At 47.0% G+C, this 25079-nt stretch overlaps 1 protein-coding gene across 1 annotated transcript in view; it reads right to left on the bottom strand.

Annotated features, from left to right (window-relative positions):
- WWP1 (WW domain containing E3 ubiquitin protein ligase 1) overlaps positions 1-25079 on the bottom strand; it is a 711039-nt gene that overhangs the window by 623172 nt on the left and 62788 nt on the right. The window contains exon 2 of the mRNA XM_069220436.1: positions 18881-18971. Within this exon, the coding sequence (XP_069076537.1) occupies positions 18881-18950 (70 nt within the window). The 5' untranslated portion in view covers positions 18951-18971. The remainder of the gene's footprint in view (positions 1-18880; positions 18972-25079) is intronic.

Here is a 25079-nt window from a genome sequence, read left to right as displayed (position 1 = left end):
ATGAATTGAATGGTGCAGTAAGTGCAGTGACACAGGGGCCAAATGCTCTAGGAAAAGCACTGAACATCGATTATTGCTGTATTTTGCTACTAAACAAGCAGTCGCAAGTACAAGTACCTTGCAGGCAAGTAGGGCCTTGATTTGAATGGTGCAGCAGGTGCAGTGGCACAAAGGGGAATAGGTATAGGAAACCCACTGAATACAGATCATTGCTACATTTTAATACTACTACCATTCTCCCCACTCCCTATCGACCGACTGCCGTCCCAGAGCTCTCTGTGGTGCAGTGCACGCACCAACTGCTCCACCACTGTGCTTCCTGAACCTTTCTCTCTCCCCTCTTAGGCTTCTTCCCTCGCAGGCTTCCTCTTCTCCTCACTTAGGACACTGGCACACCATAAAAGGGTACGGGTCACATTTCTTCACAGTATGGACGACATCTTTTATAAAAAAGCATTTTAAAGTTCTATAAGGTATTTCATCACTTTATAAGAGTAGCAGTTATATTGAGGAAAGGCACTTTTTTATGGCACTGAGTAGATTACATGATGTGGCCAGGTTGTTGATTCGAACCTGGTTCCCCAGGTCAGCAACTCTTTCTGTTACTCCACATCTTAAATATAGTCATCTGCAACATTTACAGGAAACATTGACAAAGACAATAGATTTCAAATAGGAGACACCTATTGGCTCTGCCAATGCTTTATTATTACAGATAATACGATCTTGAAATACATACCTTGAGGATGTGCGCTGTACAAAAACTTCTCCAACATTTCATTTTACTAAAACGCTGTCCATGTAGAATAGCAACCCAGGCCATCCAAATGGTGCTGCACATAACTGATTTGCCTCTTAGTTCACCATTGACATTGTAAGGGTGGGTGGAGGCATGAACGTTTCAAAATTCTTGTAAGAAAACTATTCCTTAAAAAAAAACTAAAAAACCTGCACTGATTTTGTCTGATGTACTACCGCTACTAAGATGAAACAGCTCTGTATGTGAATAAAATACATTTTTGGAATTTATGATGAGGCATTTTGATATTTTACATGTTTGTTACAGAATTTCTTTAAAAACGATGGTGGGCCAAAGGTTAACTGTGCGGAACAGCCTGATTACTTGCTTTCTTTCAAGTCAATTAACTTGTAAATAATGCTTGCTTGTTTTGAACAGAGGGCCCCCACACTATTGATCTACGGGGACGATATAGCATAGATTATATAGCAGCGCTGACTTCATAGCTGCAGGAAAAAAAAAAGTTATAATGCACGCAACGCTGGCTGTGTCAAAGCTTTTTATCTTTACTTTCAGCCATCTGCAACATGGCTAAAAAAACATTGGCAAAACCAATAGCTCTTGCACAGGCATGATGTATTGGCTTTGCCAATGCTTGTTTTTAGTAGGGTGGGATAGTTCTGATTGGGGTAGACTGGGGTAGAGTGGAATATGGTAGATTGGTGAAGAGTGGAGTGGGGGTACAGTGGGGTAGAATGGAGTGTAGTGTATTGGGGCAGATTGGGGTGCAAGGGTTAGGTGGATTAGCAAATTAGATTTCAGTGGGATAGACTGAATTGGGGAAAATGGAGTGGGGTAGACTGGAGTGGAATGGGGTAGATTAGACTGACATATATTGGGGTAGATTGGAGTGGGGTGTAGACTGGGGAAGAGTGGAGTGTAGTTGATTGGGTTTGACTGGATTCGGGTAGATTAGAGTGGGGTAGATTAGGATGCAGTATGCTGGAGTGGAGTGGGGTAGATTAAGGTGGAGTGTGGTAGACTGGAGTAAAATAGATTGCAGTGGATTGGGGTGGGGTGGACTGGAGTACATTAGGCTGGATTGGAGTTGGATAGAGTTGTGTGGAGTAGATTGGGATAGTGTGGGGTAGACTGCAGTGGGGAAGACTTGGTTAGGATTGAGTGGAGGGACGTAGACTGGAGTGGAGTAGATTGGGGAAGATTTGAGTGGGGCGAACTGAATGGGGTAGACTTAGTAGGGTGATTTGGGGTGACGTGGGGTAAGGTAGACTGGAGTGGGTGGATTTGGGTGAAGTGGGTCAAACTGGACTGGAGCAGGATAGATTTAAGTGGCAGCATGGAGTCAAGTAAAGCAGGGTAGATTGGGTAGAGCAGAATGGAGTGTGGTAGACTGGGCTAGAGTGTTGCGGGGTAGACTGGGTGGGTTAAAATGGGTAGATAGGGCTAGAGTGGGGTGGGATAGATTGGAGTGGAGTGGAGTTGGATACACTGGAGTCGAGATTGGAGAGTAGTGAGATAGAATGGGAAAGAGTTGATGGTAGTGGGGCAGATTAGGGCAGAGTGGGTTAGATTGGGTGCATTAGAGTTTTGTAGATTGGAATGGAATGGCGCAGACTAGAGAGGGATAATTAGAGTTGTGTAACTTGGAGTGGGGTAGATAAGGATGGAGTGGGGTAGGCTGGTAGGATAGATTGGAGTTAAGTGGGGTAGAGTGGAGTGAGAGGTAGGAGTGGAATAGTCTGGAGTGAGGTAGGCTGGAGTGGGGTGGAGTGGGACAGGGTAAAATAGAAATGGGCTGAGTGGGTTAGACTGGACTGGGGTGGGGTAGATTTGAGTGTCATGTGGTAGATTAGAGTGAAGTGGATTTGGGTAGACTGGTTAGAGAGGAATGGAGTGTGGACATTGGGGTACAGTCGAGTGGGGTAGACTGGGCGGACTTGAGTGGGTAGATTAGAGTGGGATAGATTGGGGCAGCGTGGAGTAGAATAGGGCAGAGTGGAACTGGATAGATTGGAATGGAGTGAGATATACTGGGGTAGATTGGGGTGGGGGAGTGCAGGGTGGGGTGCAGTGTGGTAGATTAGGTGGATTAGAGTAGGTAAATTGGAAAAGAGTTGGGTAGACTAAAGTGGGAAAGACTGGGGTGGGGCAGATGGATAGGCTGAGGTGGGATAGAGTGGGATAGACTGGGTGGGTAGATTGGAGTATTGTAGAATGGCCTAGGCTGGAGTGCAGTGAACTGGGGTGGAGTGGGTTAGAGTAGAGTGGGGTAGATTTGGGTAGAGTGGAGTGTGGAAGATTGTGGTAGACTGGAGTGTGGTAGATTGTGGGGGTGTTGGGTAGAGTGGAGGGGAGTTGGATAGATTGCAGTGGAGTTTGGTGTGAAGTAGGGTAAACCAGAGGGGGCGTGGCCTGACCAGCGATAATGGCGGATGCATGGATGTTCCGCTCCGCTCAGGCCTGGAAAATATCCTGTTGATCCTGCCCCATCGAGGGTCGGAAAGTGGCACCGATCGCAGGAGAGCACTGGGGACATAACCAGGAGACCCGTTTGGGGGTCGGAGCTGTGGGGAGCGAACTGTGAGCGAGCCAGACGACGGGATGCTCAGCCCGCGGCTGAAGGGATGGCACCCACGGCCAGCATGTGCCCGAAGAGGCGGCTAGGCCGCGACGGACCGGTGCGACTGAGGTCCGGAGGCACCCACACGGTGAGGAGGGGGCAGTGGGGGGGTCAGGCAACCGGGACCAAGCAACAGGACAGTGCTGAAGGCCCAGGGCCCCACAACAACACACCACGGCAACAAGGCGGACCCCTCGCAGATCAGAGCTGGGAAAAAATAACAGCCGCAGCAGATGAGGCAGCACCTGCAGCCAACATGCGCCTGGTGAGGCGGCTGGGCCGTGACTGACCTGTGCAGCTCAGAAGACCCGGAGGCACCCTCACAGTGGGGAGGGGGCAGCGGGAGGCCAGGCACCTGGGGCCAAGCACCGGGGCAGCGCTAGCAGCCCAGGGCCCCGCAAAGACGCAGTGAGGAAGTGAGACGGGCCCCCTCGCCGGCCAGAGTGGGAAATAATGACAGGCCCGGGAGGGGTGGGGGGGGGAAGGGGGGCAGCAAATACCGGAGGAGAGGCCCAACTGGGCCACCCAACACTCCTGGTGTACAGTACAGCACAGCACCAAAGGGGACACCTTTGGAGTGCTGGATGACCAGACACGATGTGGGAGTGCGCGTTACAGACGCCCTGGAAGCATTGTGAGTACAGTGTGCCCTCAGACCAGGATCCTCGGAGTCTGATAGAGCCCTACTGGGGACCATATGGGCCTGGCATCAGATGAATCCATGTCACTGCTACGATCCAATACAGAGACAAGTAGCACCCCACCCACGAGGGGCAATAGACAGGGCCACTGGCTTTAGTGGCGATAGGACATACCTGTATCCCCACATTCTTGGCAGACACATCGGTGAGGGTAAACAGCATACCAGGAAAAGGTAATACCGGCTGTGAACCATCCCACGTCATCGGGCCCTCCACTGCCCAGCTTCGCATTGAGGGGTGGAAAGGCGACTGAGCGAGATTGCGGAGACCCCCACTAGACCCCCTTTGAATCTACCACTTGTCACATCAAATGACAACCAAAAGCCGGGACAGGGTTAATTCATAGGGGCGGTGGCGCACAAGTGACATGACCCAAGCATACATGGTGAGCCCTGATCCGCACTCGTTACAGGCCACGCTGGACATGATCCTGGGAGCCATAGAGGAATCTAAAACAACGCTCCAATGGGAAATTGGCCAGGTGTCCGCAGAATTGGGCCTGTTGAGAGTATACCACCAGAAACTAGGGGAGGGAGTTCAGCGCACTGAAACCACGCTGATGGAACTGGCCCCAGCGCACAGGAGTTCAAAGCTACCATCTCACAGTTGACATACCATATTCAGCAGCTAAAATGACGAACCGAATACGCTGAAGGCCGGAGCCGAAGGAATAACTTACGAGCTATTGGTCTTCCGGAGGGCGTCGAGGGACACGACCTGGTGTCCTTCCTAGAGGAATGGCTGAGGTCCAAGGTTGCCCCAGAGCAATTCACCCCCTTCTTTGCGTTGGAAAGGGCACATCGGGTGCCGGCGAGGCCTCTAGCTCCGGGCCGACCCCCACCTGCAGTGGTGGCTAGGCTGTTGCACTGCAGGGACAGGGACGTACTGCTGCAGCGGGCTACAGAGGCCGGACCATTTCACGTTGACAATGAAACAGTAACCCTCTTCCCAGACTTCATGGTGGAGGTTCAGGCCAGGCAGGCCTCTTATGTGGCAGTGAAGAGAGTACGCCGAGATGAGGGCATTCATTACTCACTCCTGTTCCCAGCCAAGCTGAGAGTGGTCATGGAGGGATACACTGTCTTCTTCCAAACCCCTGAAGAAGCATGGGAGTGGCTGGAATCACATAAAGTGGGGGGAGACCCCCAAGCCAAAATGGGGCAGGCGACAGTGTGGACGCAGGAGAACAAAGACAACGATTCAGCATCTGACCAAGTACTGGTCCGACCCCAGCACAAAAAAGCATTGGACAGAAGAGCTCCCTTAGAGGCAGTGGCGTCGCTGCGGAGTGCGAACCCTGATGGAGACCACAGCGGAGGGGACTCGGACCATCAAACCCACTCCACGGACTCTGACTCGCACCATTCTGATGAAGCTCCAAAGATGACCCCCCCAAACAGCAAGTGACTTGGGATGATGCTATCCTGGTGTCACCGCCCACTTGATGAGGGTTCTTGTTTGACTTTGGGGCCATGACAGCCAAAGACCCTCCCCCAGTTTCTCGACCGATACTATACGACTGGCAAGAACACTACATGATCTAATGATATTATTAAGTTTGTTCTATATATGCTGGGCAACTGATGGTTGCAATATTGCCCTGGGATTTGGGGGTTGGGGTTTGAAGTTGCATGTTTTTGTTGCGAGCATGAGATTTGACATTGCTGAACTGAGGCGGACATTGGTGACTGGGAGAATTGAAGAGTGACTGCAACTGGGAGAGGTGCGTGTTCCCTCCAGATTATGACTCCACCCAGTGGCGGACTATAAACTAGTAACCTGGAACATCTGAGGGATGGGTAATATCTTCAAGCGCCAAAAGGTCCTAGCATATTTAAAAAGAAGAGGGGTACACATAGCACTATGCCACGAAACGCGTATTAGTTGTCGAGAAGTGGACAGGCTGCGACGTAGGTGAAGAGGGCAGATATTTGCTACCACATACTCGGCATTTGCACGGGGCACACTGATATGGGTGAGGGCCGGGGTCCCATTTAAAGCCATGTCCACACACATATACCAGGAAGGCCGATATGTAATAGTGGAGGGCAGATTACACAGAGGACATGTAGTGCTGAGCTGTGTGTACGCACCTAACCAGGAGCATATCCCTTTCTTACAAACTCTTTCTGGATGACTGGCTAGACCCTCAGGATGACAGTTACGGATCAGAGGGGACTTTAACCGTTCACTAGATACGGTACTGGACCGCTCTCTTCCTCCCTTGCCCGGGGCAACGGCACACAAGATGACAAAAGGCCTGAATGAGTGGGTAACACACTGGGGGCTTGAGGACGTCTGGCGGGTCCAGCATTCTCGGGACAGGGATTATTCATACTACTCAGGCCTCCAACTGCATATTAGAATAGACCGGGTACTGTGCACTGGAACTCTAACTCCCAAGATTGCCCACTCCGATTACCTAGGCCAAACCATATTGCACTACAGCCTGTTACTTATCACCTGGTTCTGCTCTGGAGTTAGGGGCCCCATCCCGACGTGAAGACTTCAGCTGATGGCACTGGAAGACCCGGCATACAGAGAGGTTCTTAGGTCCCACCTCCTGGAACATCTTAGCATTAATAAGGGGTCCACTGCATCACGACACACAGAATGGGAAACCCTGAAGGTTACGACACAAGGCTACTGTATGGGACAATCGGTGGGGATTAGACGAACCCTTGAACTGAAATTAAATCACCTAGAAAATGAGATACACGACAGTGACAACAAGGGCTAGTACCAGACAGCACAGCAACGACTCCTTAGTACAAAAAAAGACATACAATCACACCCTAGAAAGGCTGAGCTGCCACAATTACCCGAAACACCAAGTGTCTCTGCATGCTGAGAAGGGTAATTCCGGCAGAATGTTGGCTTGGCTGGTTGTCAGTAAGGGGGGGGTGTACCGATCACGAGCATCTGTGGGATGGATGGGGGTCAATTCACGTGCCATCTGACATAAATGAAGCATTCAAAACATACTACACGTTCCTCTATAGGCAACCTGAGAAAGACCTACCACATTCGTTGGGACGGTGCTTACAGTCACTCCCACTGAGGACTTAGGCGCTTGCTGACAGGGATCCCCTGGGGGAACAGATGACTGTAGATGAGGTCAAAACTGCCATTTCACAACTTGCAGCTGGCAAGACACCAGGCACAGATGGACTCCCTATGGAGTTCTATAAGACATATGCAGATATCCTTGCCCCAGCATTAGTCGAGCTCTAAACAGAAGCACTGGTGGTCCCCTTACACAAGACCAAATCATGCGATGCCTCAGTGACAGACTTCACACCCTTATCCATGTTGAACTGTGATTTCAAGATCCTGAGCAAGGCCCTAGCTAACAGGTTGCTCCGGCATGTCCCCCACCTCATACATGAGGATCAGAATGGTTTTATACCTGCGCGTAAAACCTCCTTGAATCTTAGGTGACTATTTTCACTTTTACATATGCCACACGACGAACTACACCCCAGAGCTGTACTCCTCTCAGTGGACCTTGAGAAGGCTTTCAACTCATTAAGATGGGACTACCTAAGGGCAGTAATGATGCGCTTGGCTTGGGAGAGAATTGGGTGCATCGGGTGGAACTACTGAATTGCCTCCCAATGGCGAGGGTCCGAACTGGCAGAATAGTATTGTACGCCTATCCCATATTCCGAGGCACCAGTCAGGGATGCCCTCTCTCTCCCTTGCTGTTCGCCCTAGTTATCGAGCCCCTCGCGGCTCAGTTCCGAATGGAGGGACACGGCAGGGGGATACAGTGGGGCTCTACCTAGCCATGTGGTATCGCTCTATGCTGATGACCTATTTAATTTGGGCCTCCATCTGCTCGAGGACTTCAGTGGCCCACCCGGTCTCACAGTGAATAGGAAAAAGACAAACGTTTTTCCACTGACCGCGGGTATGGAATGCCCACCTTCCTGTCCTGGGGATATTACATGGTTCCCCCCGCACATTCAGGTATCTGGGTATACAAGTGTTCCACGATCTGGGAGACCTACGGGATTGCAACTTAGGTAAAACACTTCAGTCTCTGAGGTCATGAGGGTCTTTTTGGTGCTCTCTTAGGCTATCTATGATGGCTCGGGTGTCACTGTCCAAAATGATTATGTTACCCCATCTCCTATACTACTTCAATAACCTCCCAGTGAATATTACGGTGGGTTGGATTAGGGAGCTGAATGTGCTCCTCTGGGAACTCCTCTTGGTGGGGGGCCAACAGCGAACATGTCTCTCCACTCTTTTTGACACTCCACTGACTGAGGTGGATTGGGCGTACCAGATTTTGAATTATACTATTTGTCTTGTCAGCTTCAGTGGGTTGGCAGGTGGCTTGCGGGTGAGAACCAGCTTGATCTGATTACATCCCGAGAGGAGGTCAGAGGTGACCTACTGTTAGCACAGATGCTCAGCTCTCAGATCCATCTCCCGGCAAGTAATGTCCTGCTGACGGTGGGCTTGTCCTGTTGGAGAAGGTGTCTGAGATGCACAGGCGCAAATGTGGCCTACTCCCCTGAAATACAACTGACGGGGATACCCTTTGGGACACCGAACTGCACCCTATCGAGAAACCAGATGAGGACCTGGAAACAGGCAGGAGTGAGGACCTTAAGAGACTGCTTCCATGAAGGGGTCTTGCGCCCATTCACGGCACTGGTGGAGGAGAATGTTGTACCTTCATGAAACACCAATAAACAGTTTAAAAAAAAAAAGTTGGGTAAATCTGAGTGGGGTAGATAGGAATGGAGTAGATTGCAGTAGGGTAGATTGGAGTGGATTTGGGTAGAGTGGAGTCGGTTGGATTGAGGTACAATGGAGTGGGGTGGATTAGGGTAGACTATATTGGGCAGATTGGAGTGAATTGGAGTGGGGTAGACTGGGGTACATAGGAGAAGAGTGGGGTAGATTTGAGTGGAGTGCAGTAGATGGGGTTGGAGTGGAGTAGGTTATTGGGTTAGATTGAGTGAACTGGCGTAGTTTGGAGAATGCATGGTGTGGTAGCGCCTGGTTATCATAGAAACATTTCAATTGAAATGACCATTACATTTGCACCAAAATATGGTTTTACTGCACAAAAAGAATGCGTGCAAATGTCACCACCTAGTGTATTGATGTCTCTTTCGCAGGACTGTCACATAAATTATCTCACTTTTAAGTCAGAGAAAGAAAAAGAAACTGCAAGTCCCTGGAAGAGAGCCTGACCCTTGACCTCTGTCTTTGAATGCACAGCAAATGTAAGAAGATTTAAAGGACTGTTTACAAAAACCAAGTCTGCGGAAGAATACGTAAACAAAATTTAGGCAATGGGAGGAACAAACTGAGCCTGGAGAGCCAAAAGCAAATAAATTCAGCAAACAGAAAGACAGCCATTTTAAGTTACAAACTACAAAGTCAATGGTAATCAACAAGCAGAACCCATTCCTAGGTCAATTTTCTGAAAGCCCCCAAAATGTCTTCAGCTAAGCTGAGACTTCAGTGTCATCCTGTTAAACAAACACGTCTAAACTGAACCTAAAGAAAAAGTTACTTACCACAGGTAACATTTCCGGTTGAGACTAACTGAAGATTCCTCACCTTTGAATATTCCCTTCTAGTCAACCTGGACCTGGATGCTTGAAAATCCCCATTCATCCTGTATATAATCTGTGTTACCCACTCTACCTGCAGCAGAGACTGTCATATTGGGGGGGAGTTTGGGGAAAATCAGAGAAGTGGAAGGCGCAGAATGGATCGAGCCTACAGTGATTCTGGGGCCAGGCCCTGCCTCCGCGGCTGATCCGCTGCCTGGACACACACTGAGAGGAGCCTGTGACTGAGCCACAATGCTAGCAAAGTAAGATGCTGGCCCCCCAAGAGTGACGCGATTGCCCAGTTTACGGAGTGACTTTGCATGTTGGGGGGGGGGGGGCGACACCCATGGGCCAGACGGGAGTTGGCAGAGAGCCTGCAACATCCAGTCGCTGCACCCCAATGGCACAGAGATAAAGAGGGCATCAGCCTCAGGCATACTGGGCTAGACTCCCAGAGGCTGTAAGGAGGACAGGTTGTAGCAGGGCTGGACCTCTCTGAGATTGGAGTGGCTGGGATGCTAGACATGCAGCCTATACCCCTCCTCCCCCAGGTGTCAATGCAGCGAGCCCAGCCAGGAGGACTTTAAACAGCTGAGACCAACCTAAATAGTGGTGAGAAACCGGGAGATGAGCCCCTAGGCCCAAAGGAGCAGGTGGGAGACCTGCCCTTTGCAGCATAATTTCCTAAACCAGGCCGCAAATGACAGCCAACGGAGCATGAGACCTGGAAGGGACCATTGTTTTTTACCTTATCTGTGGGTGAACCTTCTCAGAGATGATTCCGGGTGCCTGGTGAATTTTACTCGCCTGCATATACTTTCTCCCAATCAGAGGTGGAAAACCAGCAAGACCGCGAGGGGTGTTCCAGTGAAGGTAGCAGCCTTTGCAGGCAGCAGCAATTAACAACCTTTTCACTAGTGGAGTACTTGACAGGCGAGAAGGAGCAGACCGCTGACAAAAAAAGGAACAAGTTGCTTGGAGCAAAGTTAAACAGGTAGGCCCTGCCTAAGAAGGTAGCTGGGGACACGCCTGCAGAGGGGTCTCGGGAGGCTGGAGGGGCCCCCTCCCAGGACAGCGATGCACGAACCCTGAAAGACATTATGGATCCGATACAGGGAATCAGGAGTTTCCTGGGGGCAAAAACTGAGTCAGTCACCATGTAAGGCACACTCATCAGAGACTTGCGCAAAATGAGGGAGAAAGTAAAAGAGAAAAAGTGATTTGATCGCAACACTTCATGAGAAGATGCAGACCCTCAAGGACCAAGTGGCCCCGCTCCAGGTGGATGTTGCAGCAACAGGTGCCAAACTGGAAGACATCGAAGGCCGCTCCAGAGAAATTAGGACACAGTACTGTAGGCTGCCCATCGGGACCGCTTCTTCAAAAGAAAATGGCAGCATAAGTATTTTCCCAGAACTTTTTTACTTAAGTCCGAGACGATCTGCCTCAGTTTTGATGAGTGAACTGGATCATTAGACAGAAAGACCTCAAATGTTGGCAAAGTTGAGGGTGGTTGTTGAGGGCAAGACTTGGCACTTTGGGACCCTAGATGAGGCCTGAAACTGGCTTGAGGGATGGAGATCAGTAGGGGGACGAGGGGCGCAGCAGCATCCCAAGATGCCACGAAATAGAGCGTCAGGTGTGACGAGGGATGAATCAAGGGAATGGGGAAATAAATAGGGCAATAGAGAGCATCGGTCTCTGTTGAGAAGGGACCTGCAGGACTCCTTGCTTGAGAAAATCCAGGAAGTCTGGGTTGACACCATCCCACTGATGGTCTAGGCAATCAGATTTTGAAAGAGGCCCACACTGGAAAGGAGCAAAGGTGGTGCACAGGCCAAAGACAGCAGGAGTCTGGGAGGGGGGGGGGTGCTTACATGAGATGTTGCCTCCTGATGGACAGCGACATACAGTTAGATAAGAGAAGTTGGGGAGCGAAGGACTCTTGTATGAATTGGCCACTTGACCCTATTCTTAACTACTTCTGTTGGGGTGTCAGGTGCTCTCAAATATTGGGGGGTGGGCAGTTCTACACCTGCCTTGCAAGGATGTGGGGGATTTGTTGGAGGATGTACTTTGATTATATGGTTATGCATTGCTTGTGTTAGTGCACAATCAGCTTGCATTGGGGATGTGTGCTCCCTGAGCCTGCCCAGACCAAACGCCTGGCTCTTGACACCAGAGCTGACACGGTCAGAGTCTCTGAGCTGTGGGTCTATGACTATATATGGTTGTAAGGAGCACCCTGAAATTAATGTCCTGGACTGTTAATGGGCCTAAGGACAAAATAAAGAGGGGGTGGTCCTCCAATACTTTAAGCACCACACTCCTGACATTTTTCTATCACAGGAAGAACAATTGAAGGGCAACATGTACTGAGCTTTAGACAATGGGGATATAAGATAGTGGTTCATGCAGGATATACCACGGGCTCCAGGGACATGGAGGTGCCAATGAAGAAATCGCTCCCCACGAGATTTGTGGCATTATCGTGGCAACGTGATGGCCTACCATTCACTATCTGCTCCGTATACATACAGCAAAGACCACATGCCTTCACTCTGCCAGGATATATATATCTATATCTATATCTATATCTATTTCTTTAAACAAATGCAACCTGGCCCGCTGCTTGACAAACTGACAAGGGATATGAGGCATTGCTAGGTCCTACCACTTTCCCTACTGGAAGAAGCAGTGCTATTTAAAATTACATCACTGCTGTGTTTCCCGTTCGCTTTGCAGAACACACCCTATGAGTTCCCCAAGCTATATTTCACGGCAACTGGGGCAGAAGTCCAATTATTGCTATGGGATGGATGCCACGCAACAATTGCACTGCACAAACTTACGAGAGGTTGGTACGATGGGGGCATTGCTCTACTGGCCATTAAGAAGTACTACTGGGTGGCACAACTGACTACAGTGAACGCCTGGGCGTACCTATTGCAGGCAGAACCAGCGCTCCAAATAGATATGTAATGGGTGACCAGGGGCACCTAGGGGCCCTATAAGGCAGCGGAAGTGGACTGACTTGCCCGACCTCACCCGGGTGGTGGTCAAACTCTGGACAGAATTTACAGCAAATCAGGGGTGGAAGAACACAGTGACCCAATCAAGTGGGGGATGGCAGGGCACAGCAGTCCTTCATGACATTGGGATCGATTGTAGCAAAGAGGAATGCAGTGAAAGCCTGTCGTCCTCTGCAGCACCCTGATTCGAAGCCTGGAGATGAGGTATGAAGTGGTGCATGATGGCCAAAAAAAACTTGTATATGAGGGTAGGGGATGCCCCAGAAAAAGGGAGAAATTATGGAGTGATTGGAACTCAAATAGAGGACTGATGCAGGGGGGTTCTGGGTTTCCGAGAGGGACGGTGCTGGATCCTTGGTGAGATGCAAGGAACTAATGATATGAGGGGAGGTTCCAGGGGTGGGCAGAGGGGTATGGACAATTACTGAATATACTCCGGTGTGTATAGCAGCATTATTGCTAATTGATGGTGCTGCTGTTAAAGGATTTTCAATAAAAGAAGATACATTAAAAAAAAAAGAAAGAGGTGCTGACATTGCGTGTTCTCAGCAGAGGTGATCAGATCTAGCCAAGATTCTCCCAAGACACAGAAAAACCTTATGTCACCTCTGAAAGTAGTCAGTATTTGTGATCCGCAAGGCATCGACAGCTGAGCTTACCTACTTTGACACTCAGTGAGCCTGTCAGGTTCTGCACAACGGGGAAGCTGTCCTGGCGGTCCAGCCAATTCCAGAGGAGAAAAGCCTCCTGGCACACGGTCCACTACCACACCCAGTCCTGTTTGTCACAATACCACATGGCAGATGTGTTGTACTTGAACCAGCTTTTCTTTAATGGATGGTGGTAGACCTGGCATCCTTGACATGGGTTCCTCTTAGCATTTTGCCTTAATACATCCTGTTTTGAAGCATTCTAACAGGTGCTAGAGTGCATGTGTTTTCTGCTTAAAACATGGTAACACTAGTTTACACCCAACTGGCTTATTAAATTGATTTAGAAGTCCCTAGTAAAGACCACTACATGTACCCAAGGACTGTAAATTAAATGCTACTAGTGGGCCTGCAGCACTGACTGTTCCACCCACTTATGTAGCCCTTTAAACATGACACAGGCCTACCAATGCAGAGCCTTTGGGTGCAGTTTAGACTGCCATTTCAACCAGACACAAGAAACCTATTGCCGGGCCCAAACCTTCCCCTTTTATTCATATGTCTACTCTAGGGTCGGCCCTGGACAGCCGATATGGCAGGGCACAGTGTATTAAAAACGTAGGCCATGTACTTTTAAGTTTTACATGTCCTGGTAGTGGAAAAAAATCTTACATTTGTTTTTCACTACTGCAAGGCCTATCTCTCCCTTAAGATAACACTGGAGTTGGCGTATTACGTTTTATAGGAGCAAATTCCAAATGGGAAGAGATAGCTGGATAATTTTTGGTGCTTCTGGAATCTTAATTTAAAATCCTAACTTACGGCACTGTTGGAATTTATATTACAACTCTGAAAATGCCACTTTTAGAAAGTTGCATTTTCTCCTCTAGCCATATGGTGTCCGCCTCTGCTTACATGAATCGGTGTAGTTAGGCTTTGTGCATTCTACGTAGACACCCCCACACAAAGGGAGTTTAGGTTGACTGGATGGGCCACCACTGGCAGGATGGGAGAGAGGCGCTGGACCCAGCCTCACTTACACCGAAATAGGCTGTATCCTGTCTCCACACAAAGGGATTAACAAGCTTGCATTGTCACCTCAGCCAGCATGGAGTCAGGGCAGGAGAGGCAGGGTATTCCATGCACTTCAAAGACAATGTTTAGAAGCTTCTCCCACCTTCCAGAACTAGGGCACTAGTGTATAAAAGAAGGACCTCAGACACCACCACTTCAGTACACGTATGGACCTGTGGATACTCTGCCAGGAACAAGGACTTCTGTGCTGCTACAAGGACTGCCACCCCACTGGACTGCTACTTTACTAGAAACTGCTGCCCTGCTATGCTGACCTGTAACGTCATCATGAACCCAGGACCCCAGAGTGACTCGAAGGCCTAGTCTGCTAGCATCCTGATCTGAGCTTCAGGGACACCACAGACTCCCTCCAACAACTCCTAGACCAAGAGGTGCCTCTCCCGTCCTGGACACTTGCTGTGGTTCTTGAGCTCTCAAAATCAAGCTTTTGGGCTCTTCATGACTGCAAATGGGCCAGTTTGCAGCAGAACCAAGCTGCTCGTACAGAAAATCACTGAGGGCCAGTGCCTGCCCAACTCGTCACACAGCAGCATTGACCGCTCACGGGAGACCGCCAGCATGGAGCACAAGTCCACTTATCTGTGAAGCCCGGCCTGCTCCTCGTGCGATCACCACCCATGATACTCTCCTTGTACATCGCAGCGCCCTACAACGCAAACTGTATTCAACCTGTGCTTCATCACGGTCGGCTTGAACATTTGACTTTGACCCAGTCCTGCAAAAACAGATAGCCACTGTTGGCGCTTTATACTTTTAGTCGTTATACTGCAGTTTATTCTTTAACAAATCATAATTCCGGTCCCACGGATTGAATTTTAGACATTTTGGTCTAGTTTTATTTATTACATTCAGATCTATATGTCTAATGTGGTGTGGGATCTTTCTGTGTGGTATTTCTGCTGTTTTACTGTTTGAAGTTTTGCACAAATACTTTACACAATGCCTCTAAGTTAAACCTGACTTCACTGTGCCATGCTACCAGAGGGTTGAGCACAAATTAATTTGTGGTTTGCTTGGGTCTTATTGTGACTAGGATTGTGGCTCCTGCTTGACCATGGCTCACACCAGAGTCAACCAGTAATCCCATTTCTAAACCGAAATGCCCACAGGTTGATGTGGAACTGGGACTTCTCCGGAGACCAGAGAACTCTGATTTCCACCTCTCCCAGGTGGGTGCCTCAAACCAGAATTGATGAATCAGTCACCAGTGTCAGCTCCAGGTTGGGAAGGGAGAGAGGTCTGCCACTGGGCCAATCATGGTTCAATATCCACTACTGTTGATCTTGTAGAGTTCCCTTCAATATCTGGACCAGGTCGGAGAGATTTCCCGACGCTGTGCCCACTGGGACTAAGGGTCCCACTGTAGAGCTTGCATGAGCCAACGGCATGATTTACAAACAGGATGCAGGAGGCCATTTCTCCCGGCAGCTTCAGAGTCAGTCTCACCGAAATACAGGATAGAGGCTGAAATATTAGAATCAGTAGATGGGAGGTTGACAACTAATACCTAGGAGAAGCCCACCTTCAACAGCCAGTCGTCAGGGTAAGGGGAAGACTGGAACCCTCAAACTGTGCAGGCAGGCAGCAACCACTGCCATCACTTTTGTAAACACCCACGGGGAACTGGTAAGGATAAAAAGGAACACAGCAAACTAGAAATACTCGTGGCCCACCATGAACCTCAGGTAAAGCCTGTAGGTCAGTAGGATGTGAATGTAGGGATACACTTCCAGCAGGTCCAGCACTACCATCCAGTCTCCGAGGTCAAGCACAGATAGCACCTGAGGCTATGTGAGCAAATTGACTTTTTTCAGAAAGTAGTTGAGAGGGCATAGATCTAATATAGGATGGAGGCCTTGATTTTTTGGGCACAAGAAGGTAACAGGAAGAACAGTCAGGCCCTACTTTTGGTGTGGGCTCCCTCTCAATGGCTTTTTTGGCTAGTAGGACCTGTACTTCCTGATGGAGCAAGGAGAGATGGTCCTCCGTCAGCCGTTCTTGAAATGGTGGCAAAAGCAGAGGGGTTTCCACGAATAAAGGGCATACTCCTTCACCACAATCTAAAGCACCCAATTGTCAGAAGTTATTGCAGACCAGTGGAGCAGGTGGTGCATGCCGTCAACAGGATGGCTGTGCTGAAAGGAGGGTGCACTAAAGAGGCTTAGAGGCAGTGGCACTTGGAGGGGTGGGGGTTGGGCAGCTCACTAGCTTTAACTCCCGGGTCCTCCTTGGGATCTGTAACCCAGTCCACAAAAGGGCTGAGAAGATTGAAGCACTGGCAGGTATGGTTGATGTTGAGGATGTCCATACATGTTCCCGCCACGGAAGGGGGAAAGGACTGCTGCTGGAACTGGGCAGCTAGGAAAAGTCTGAGAGATCTGTTGGCAACCAGGCTCTCCTGAAAGTGTTTGACTGCCGAGTCAGCTGTGTTGCCAAATAGGCAGAAGCCACTGAAGGGCATGTCAATCATGGACGTTTGGACATCCCCCAAGAACCCAGGGGCCCACAATCAGGTGTGATGATGCAGCATCACAAGTAGATCCCATGGCTCTGCCTATGGAGTCAGTGGTATACAGCTCACACCTGAAGGGGAATTTCACTGCATCCCACACATCCACTAAAGGTTTGACTGAGGATAGCTCAGCCCTCTTCAGGAAGCAGATGTGCAACACGACGCATGGGAATATTCGCTCAAGAGGCAAGCGGTGTTCACCAACTGCATGGCTCGGCTGGTAGAAGAGAAAATAAGCTTCTCAAAGGTGTCCAGCCTCTTGGATTCCCTGTCCGATGGGGTGGAAGTGAATGCGTTTGGGTTGGCCTTTGACACTGGGAGCCTGCACAATCAGGCTCTCTGGGGAAAGGTGCTGGGAGAGGAAGGTTGGGTCTCTTGGGGCAAGGCTATGGAAATGGCCAATCATGCACGGCACAAGAGCCCCTTTGCAGGTTTTGCCCCACGTCTCCAAGAGAAAGTCAGTGAGGTCTTCAATAAAGGGGTGCAGTGTTTCAGTCAAACTATCTCCTGGGTCAAGACATTAGTTTTGATCTCAACAGCAGGTAGCTGAAGGTCAACAACATCTGCTGCTCTGCACATCACAATGGCGAAGGATGCACTATCCTCAAGACACAGAGCCAGGAAAGGAACGCATGCCAGAGTGCTGCAAGGTGTCTTGGCCACTGGCATCACCTAGCTTCTCATGCCAGTTTTCTGCTGGCTCAGGGTCCTCCTCAGGAAGGAAGGGCTGATCTAGGAGCATCAAGTCCAGGGGTAAGGCCTGGATGGCTCTGGTATGTGTCAGACAGCGCCAGGGTGGTGATGGTTCAGAGTTAGTAACAGAGATAGGCTCATTATCTGAGAAGTCTGATATGGGGGCTGAATGGAAGGATCCAGGGAGGGTGAAAGGAGAGATCCTTGATGGTTTCAAGCTAGATCCTGGAGGGGGTGGGGGGAATCCATAGGACAGCCCTAGAATCAGCTCCATGGGGCCAGGGGGAGTCGTCAGTGGTCCAAAGACTGCATGCATGGCATCACAAAATTCTTTAAGTTGGCCAGGCACCAGCTCCACAGGTGGTAGGTAGAAGCAAAGCCTAGAAGCACAGTATTTCAGACAGGGATGGCAAAGAATGCTCAGGTGCACCTCTTTTGCTTCTTGGTCTTACCAGAGTTGAAGGAAGCGGTTTTGGCCAGTGAAGACTATCATCCGCAGGAACGACCTCATGATCTTCTGAGGGACCGGCATCAGCATAGAGCCTTTCTACGCCTGCTCGTGACTCTCCTTCAGATTCATGGACTTGCAATTGGAGCACACCTTGGGGTCGTGGCACAACCCCAGGCACCACAGGCAAGTTAAACGTAGGTCAGAGACATGCATCTGTAGGTGACATTCTCCATGTTTTAAAACCCCGCAGGTTTGCTGGGATACATGTCCCTAGTACACTGTGAGCAAAGATCAAAAAAGAATTGCCAAAAAGTCTAAAAAGTTGTTAAAAAGTGACCCGGGTAGCTCTCTGGATCTGCACTGTTGGCACAGAAAGAAATGCACTAATGTCGGTGTGCCGCCTATTCGGGTACCTCAACGTCACTTCTGGCACGGACTCCGCCAATGCAGAGCAGATCAATGTCAACTACCGTTGCGCAGAGGTACTGCTCAAGATTTCCAGATCCAGTCTCATGACTGGGGAATATTCTAACATGAGGAATCTGCAATTCGAAATCTTTTTCAGAATCAACAGATTATCCAATGCAAAATTGGACATGCCTTGTAGGAATTGTATGCCTTATAAGCTAATGATTTGCAGGTACAGACAACATTTTCTAACAGTATGGCCATCAAGCTGTACGACTCAATATGGACTAATAGACTACTGAACGCTTAAATATATCCCTCCAAATAAGAGCCACCTCAGCAATATATAGGGACAATAACTGCATCAGCAATTTACCAGTTACATGCAGCTGACATCTTGCAGGGTGGTTGTTTCTGGTGTCACACCGTGGTGAGGCTGTGGCCATGTCACAGGCTGCAGCTTTTACCTGGAACATGAAAAGGAAAAAACAGACCTTGAATGCATTCGGCCATTAGCATTCTCAAAACCCCATCTCACCCAGGCCTTCTCCTGAAATACTTCTGAACCCTAAGTAACGACTTTGGCTTGAACCTCCAAATGAAACACACAAAATACAGAAACAACTACAGTATGCTAAAATCAAAATTTGAATGGGAAGGTTGGAGCTTTTTAAAAGTGTCCTGTACGTATTGTACTTAAGGTTTGCTCTTTCAGTGTTAATATTTTTGGGAATTGCAGCAGGTTTTTTCCAGTGTTTTCACAAATTCTGAAAAATCAGTACTTAAGTGTTTAATGTATAGATTTCATAGCTGATTTAACAACACCGTTCAGTTAAATTAGGGGAGTCTACCATTAATGTAGACCAGGTTAGGTGTGTGGCATTCCAATAGCCTGACACTCAGGACATAGTGTTTGGGGGCAAGGACAATACGTTTTCATGTTTATTTTGTCCTTGTGATAAGTAAGCCCAACCCTCTGCAACATAATGCCACATTACAGTACCACAGTGCAGAGCACAGAAGGGAACTGTCCGTAGCTGAGGTAATATTTGTGTACTCATTGTTCATTATTGCAAAGCCTTTATTATTAGGGTGACTCTCTAAATAAATTTTGTGAGTCAGAACTGCACTACTGACAGGGGTTCCAGTAAATAAAAAAAATAAAAAAGTGTACACACATTTGCAAAGTTTAACAATATGAGGCTATGTATAATGCTTCCATGATGATTTCAGATTAGATGTAAATATTTGCAGAACCTTGAAAGCAAGACTGATGATCATTTTAATTTCAAAATAAAATGTTTTAAAAACAAAATGCAACTAGGGAAAAAATGCTTTGCTAAACTACTGTGAAATATTAGGTGCCATTTCTTTGAAGAATAATTTTGCAAAATGTGTTGATACATGCTAGTATTTCCAAAACATATTCATAATGGAAAATCAAAGTAACCAATTCCAACAGGAATATGGGAACATGAAAATTAACCTGCATTTGCAAAGCCAATGGGTCAGAGATATTGGTGGTCAGTCTTTTTCGTTTTGTCAATACATGTCTTTTTTTGACATGACTTTTGTAAAACTTTATTGTGGTGGGCGCTGCTGGGCCCTCACAACTGTAACAAACATAAGTGAAAAAAATAATAATAATTTTTGGTCTCAAAAATCACACATTGCCACAGTAGTTCCTGGCACTGAACAAACCTACTTTGTGTGCAGATAAGCTAATTGTGAAAGAGCAGATTATCACTAACAATGAAGCCAGCCGATAGATGGACAGAGAGAGATCAAACTTTAACAAAAACAAAAAGGTCTTTATTAATGCCAAAGAATCCATCTCCCTTGCCATGAAGGCCTGATATTTGGGTACTACTGGCAGTGGGGACACCAGATCACCTTTTATAATTCCCAAAGATGCATTTTTTCTCTGCCATGAGGCGGGGCCTGAATAGCGGATGCGAGCCGTGGCCTCAATTATAGCTGCAGTGTCTGCCACCACCTACAACTCCAAACCCTGCAGTGATACTGAGGCCCAATATGGCTGTGAGAGGACGACTGCCCCTGCCCCTGTGCTGGCGTTTGCCCTGTCCGGAAGCGGAGATAGGCAGCTGCGCCCCAGTAGAGTAAATCAGGGCCTGTGGGATTTGTCTACGACAGCCAGCCAGTGGGGTTAGCAGACAGGACACAGGAAGGGCTAATGGCCTAGCCCCCCCAGTTGGCAGCCAAACTCCCCTGTATTTACTCTAGGGCACAACACCTCGCATAACCTAAGGCAATGACTGAAAGCAATAGTGCATGTGTAACACGCCAAACTAAACTGGACAAATATACTCTTACCAAGGACCCGGCTGGGATGCAGCAATGGTGGAACCATGGACAGGACCAGGCCTCATCCAAGAGCAACGCACTCACCCTCAAAGATATCATGGCTGCAATACAGGGTGTCCACGGCTCCCTAGAGATCAAAGTTGACACTGTCACAGAGGTCTCACTGTTGAGGGCATATATCTGCAACATAATAGCCCAGATGAAAGAAGAAGACTCACTAGCCACACTCCAGGCTGAAATTGCGTCCTTGAAGAAGCGAATCAAGGAGCTGTGTACTACCACACATATCCTAGGGGAAAAGCTAGATTTTGAAGGCCACTCACAGAGAAACAATGTTAGCATGATTGGGGTACCTGAGAAATCGGAGGGGCAAGCATTGGAACTTTTTGTGGAAGACCCCATACTTAAACTGCTACAATCCAGAGGCCTCTCAAACTATTTTTTGGTTAGGCGAGCACATCGTTTACCGGGCACCTCTCTAATACTGGGGGCACCCCCCCTTATTAGAGGCACAATTCTTAAAGAAAGTCACAAAAGAGGGCATGTGGTATATATGCCTCTGTATTAGTGCACATTTATGTATTTCATGAAGTCACAAAAATGTACAGAAGTATATGAGGAAATCTTACTCCTAGAAAATATTTGTGAACTGTATTTTGGCATGAGCAAATGTGCACATGGAGATTTTCTCACGTGAAAATTTGTTGTTCCAACCACTTTTTTCACCCCAACCTTAGAAGAAGTAAATGTTCAACCTTTCTAAGCATGGGAAAAGATTAGAGAAGAGCTGGTGAAAAAGCTTAAAACTTGCAAGTTAGTAGGTTTGCACAGCCTCAAAAGGGCATTCCAACCCTGAAACTATTAATTAGTGCTACCTCCAGCCCGAGTATGTAGATCTGGAGACAGGTGGCAGAATGAGGAAACTGCAAGTATGCCGGCCCTACTATAGATTTAGCCCTGGCATAATCAGTGAGGCTATTATCAGAGCTCTTATATAATGAGATTTCTGCCATAAATTGTCACTGCACTATATGGCACCAAAGAGAGAAGTAGATTTTTTTTTTTTTTACAGGACAAGTAGATTTATGAAACAACTTGTCCCATGGACAAGTGGATATTTTATTAAATTCCGCACCCCTGTGCCTGGTCATTAAAAGTTCTGTAGCACAAAAGCTGCTCCCCTGCTAGATAAGGGTCACTTCACTGTTTGTATTGACATTCCGTTTAAAAGGATTTCTAGAGGTGAAATCTATTCCTAAATAAAATAATGCTGGGACTTAAGTACCTCTGCACAGAAGAACTCATTGCCTGACAACAAATGAAATTAATTGACACAGAATGAGCTGACACACTGGGAATGAATCAAACTACCATAGGAAGAACCAATGGCTGAAAAATTAAAAACTTTCAGTTAAATCCATTTTTATTTTACCTCAAACTACTCTTACAAACATCTTTAGCGGTCTTACTTCATAAACCCAAGACTCAGAACCATATGACAAAATAAATGCTGCAAGCAAAACGTACATTTTAGCTGTCCACACTGCATATCACCTTAATTATCTTTCCTCCACGTTTTCCTCCCCATCTCCCATTTTTTTGTAAGCAACTGAGAAATTATTAGTTTGCCCTTTGAACATTTTTGAAAGAAGCAATCACAACTTCTGCAACAGTGAGGAAGCTATGTGAAAACTAGGTGCTTCTCCAAGGGGGAAGAAAAGTGTAACAACTATTTCCAAATGCAGACACTTCCTTACTTCAGAACTAAAAAAGAAATATGTGGTTACAAGAAAAGATGGAAACAATTCTCGAGTTCCGGAACCTTTTGTTAGAGAAAGAAACAAACTAATCATTTGAATGGAAAGCACAAAAAAACTAACAAAAAAGGTAAGAACAACAGGATGCCCAAATATAACTACACAATCTCTTCCTTTTTTCTGGAAGACTTAAGGTTATGGGATTCTTAGTTTCCTGGCCAGATACCAGCCTGAGTGTATGACCACTGAAGTGGAAACAGCACAATGTGGAAGCTCCAAAGATGGGCACTTATACGATCATTAGGCACATACGCTGAAACAGGTTATTCTATCGTTATGTGTATTTTTCCTTCACCCTCCTTGACGCACTTTCATGGATTTCACAGAGCATTTTTCGCTGAGAATGAGTGGAATAAAAGAAGTGAACACAGTTACTGCATATTATACTACTCTCCCATTTCAGCAATAAATTAAGATTCAGCAATAAAGAAAAATCCTGTGGCCTTGCAAACTGATCTCATTAAAACTCTGTCTCTATGCTTTTGAATTATTATAGTCACAAATGTTAAATGGGAATCAAGCCAGAGGAACAGGCCAGCTGCCTTTCAAAGCTGTTTATTGTTTGCATGGCAGAGCTTTGTTACGGAGTGTAATGTCCCCCTTCAATCTCATCACCCATGACTGCATATGGACCACATAGTTTAGCAGGGGATGGCCCATTACAGAGTCCAAGAGCATGTAAATACACTGCTATAAGATTCTACTACTGCTGCATGTATTCTACTTTGCCACCAGATGGCACAGTATAAGTCCAGTGAAATTCAGTGTTTTAAACTTTCTACAGCTTACTAGATCACTGTCCCCTTACTGCAATCTGGAGAGTCAAACAAAATGCCCATAATTTTTCACACGCTTGAGGAGAGCAATCTCACCATAAATTAATGATCCTCAGTCAGTCTTCAACTGAAATATTAGTTATAAAATACTGACCATTGTACAGCATAATCAACTGTAAGCTCTCCTTGAGGTTAATTTTGTAAATACACGTGCACACACAGCTCAAGGTACACAGTCTCAAACGTGTGTAGTTCAACTAGACAGGTTTCTGCTTTGTATTTGCAGCTTTTGTCACATTATAAAAATAAAACTACATGTACCATAATGCAAAGCAGAAGCAAACTAAATGTGCAAATCACATATCGAGCTAGGAAGCTTGACAACCTTACGAATACTACTTCAAGGGCTGGTTTCCAGCTTGTCTCCAGTTAAAAACATAAAACTACAAAACCCAGAATGCACAGCAGAAACAAAATAGATGAAGGACTCAAGTTTTGAACTAGGGAACTGGACAACTCTATGATTTCTACTCCAAGGGCTGGCTTCCAACTATACGATATTACAGTTGGAATACCCTCTTGAATAGTAGTTTATCACAGTAAAAACACAGCAAAGCCATGATTTCAGCACCTTACCTGACTGCTTTCTTTATGGACTGCAGCTACAGCCCAGGAGCTAGGTGGGGTTGGCTGCCTGCACAGGGTTTGGAAGTGGCTGCAGTGCACAAATTTCAAAGGTATTAAGGAGTTCAGTAAAGTTGTAATATTACGCTCAAACAAATAACTCATTATTCCCGGAGGCCCAAGAAAACCAACATCTTCAAAGCAGAAAATAGCTTTAAAGCACTATCCAGTAACACGGCTGCTGCATATAAATGTGAAAGCACTAAGGGCCAGATGTAGCAAAGGGTTTTACCCATTCTGTGTGTATTGGAAAATTCGTTGGTACATATGGCCCTAAATACTGAGACAACGGAAATTTGAAGTCATACCGGGTATATATATATATATATATATATATATATATATATATATATATATATATATATATATATATATATATATATATATATATATATATATTTACATACACACACACACACAGGGAGTGCAGAATTATTAGGCAAGTTGTATTTTTGAGGATTAATTTTATGATTGGACAACAACCATGTTCTCAATGAACCCAAAAAACTCATTAATATCAAAGCTGAATATTTTTGGAAGTAGTTTTTAGTTTGTTTTTAGTTTTAGCTATGTTAGGGGGATATCTGTGTGTGCAGGTGACTATTACTGTGCATAATTATTAGGCAACTTAACAAAAAAAAATATATACCCATTTCAATTATTTATTATTACCAGTGAAACCAATATAACATCTCAACATTCACAAATATACATTTCTGACATTCAAAAACAAAACAAAAACAAATCAGTGACCAATATAGCCACCTTTCTTTGCAAGGACACTCAAAAGCCTGCCATCCATGGATTCTGTCAGTGTTTTGATCTGTTCACCATCAACATTGCGTGCAGCAGCAACCACAGCCTCCCAGACACTGTTCAGAGAGGTGTACTGTTTTCCCTCCTTGTAAATCTCACATTTGATGATGGACCACAGGTTCTCAATGGGGTTCAAATCAGGTGAACAAGGAGGCCA

The sequence above is a fragment of the Pleurodeles waltl genome, chromosome 2_2 (assembly GCF_031143425.1).
Source record: "Pleurodeles waltl isolate 20211129_DDA chromosome 2_2, aPleWal1.hap1.20221129, whole genome shotgun sequence".
Lineage (NCBI taxonomy): Eukaryota > Metazoa > Chordata > Amphibia > Caudata > Salamandridae > Pleurodeles > Pleurodeles waltl.
Note: the sequence above shows the minus strand (reverse complement) of the source record. Positions and strands in the feature narration are given on the sequence as shown.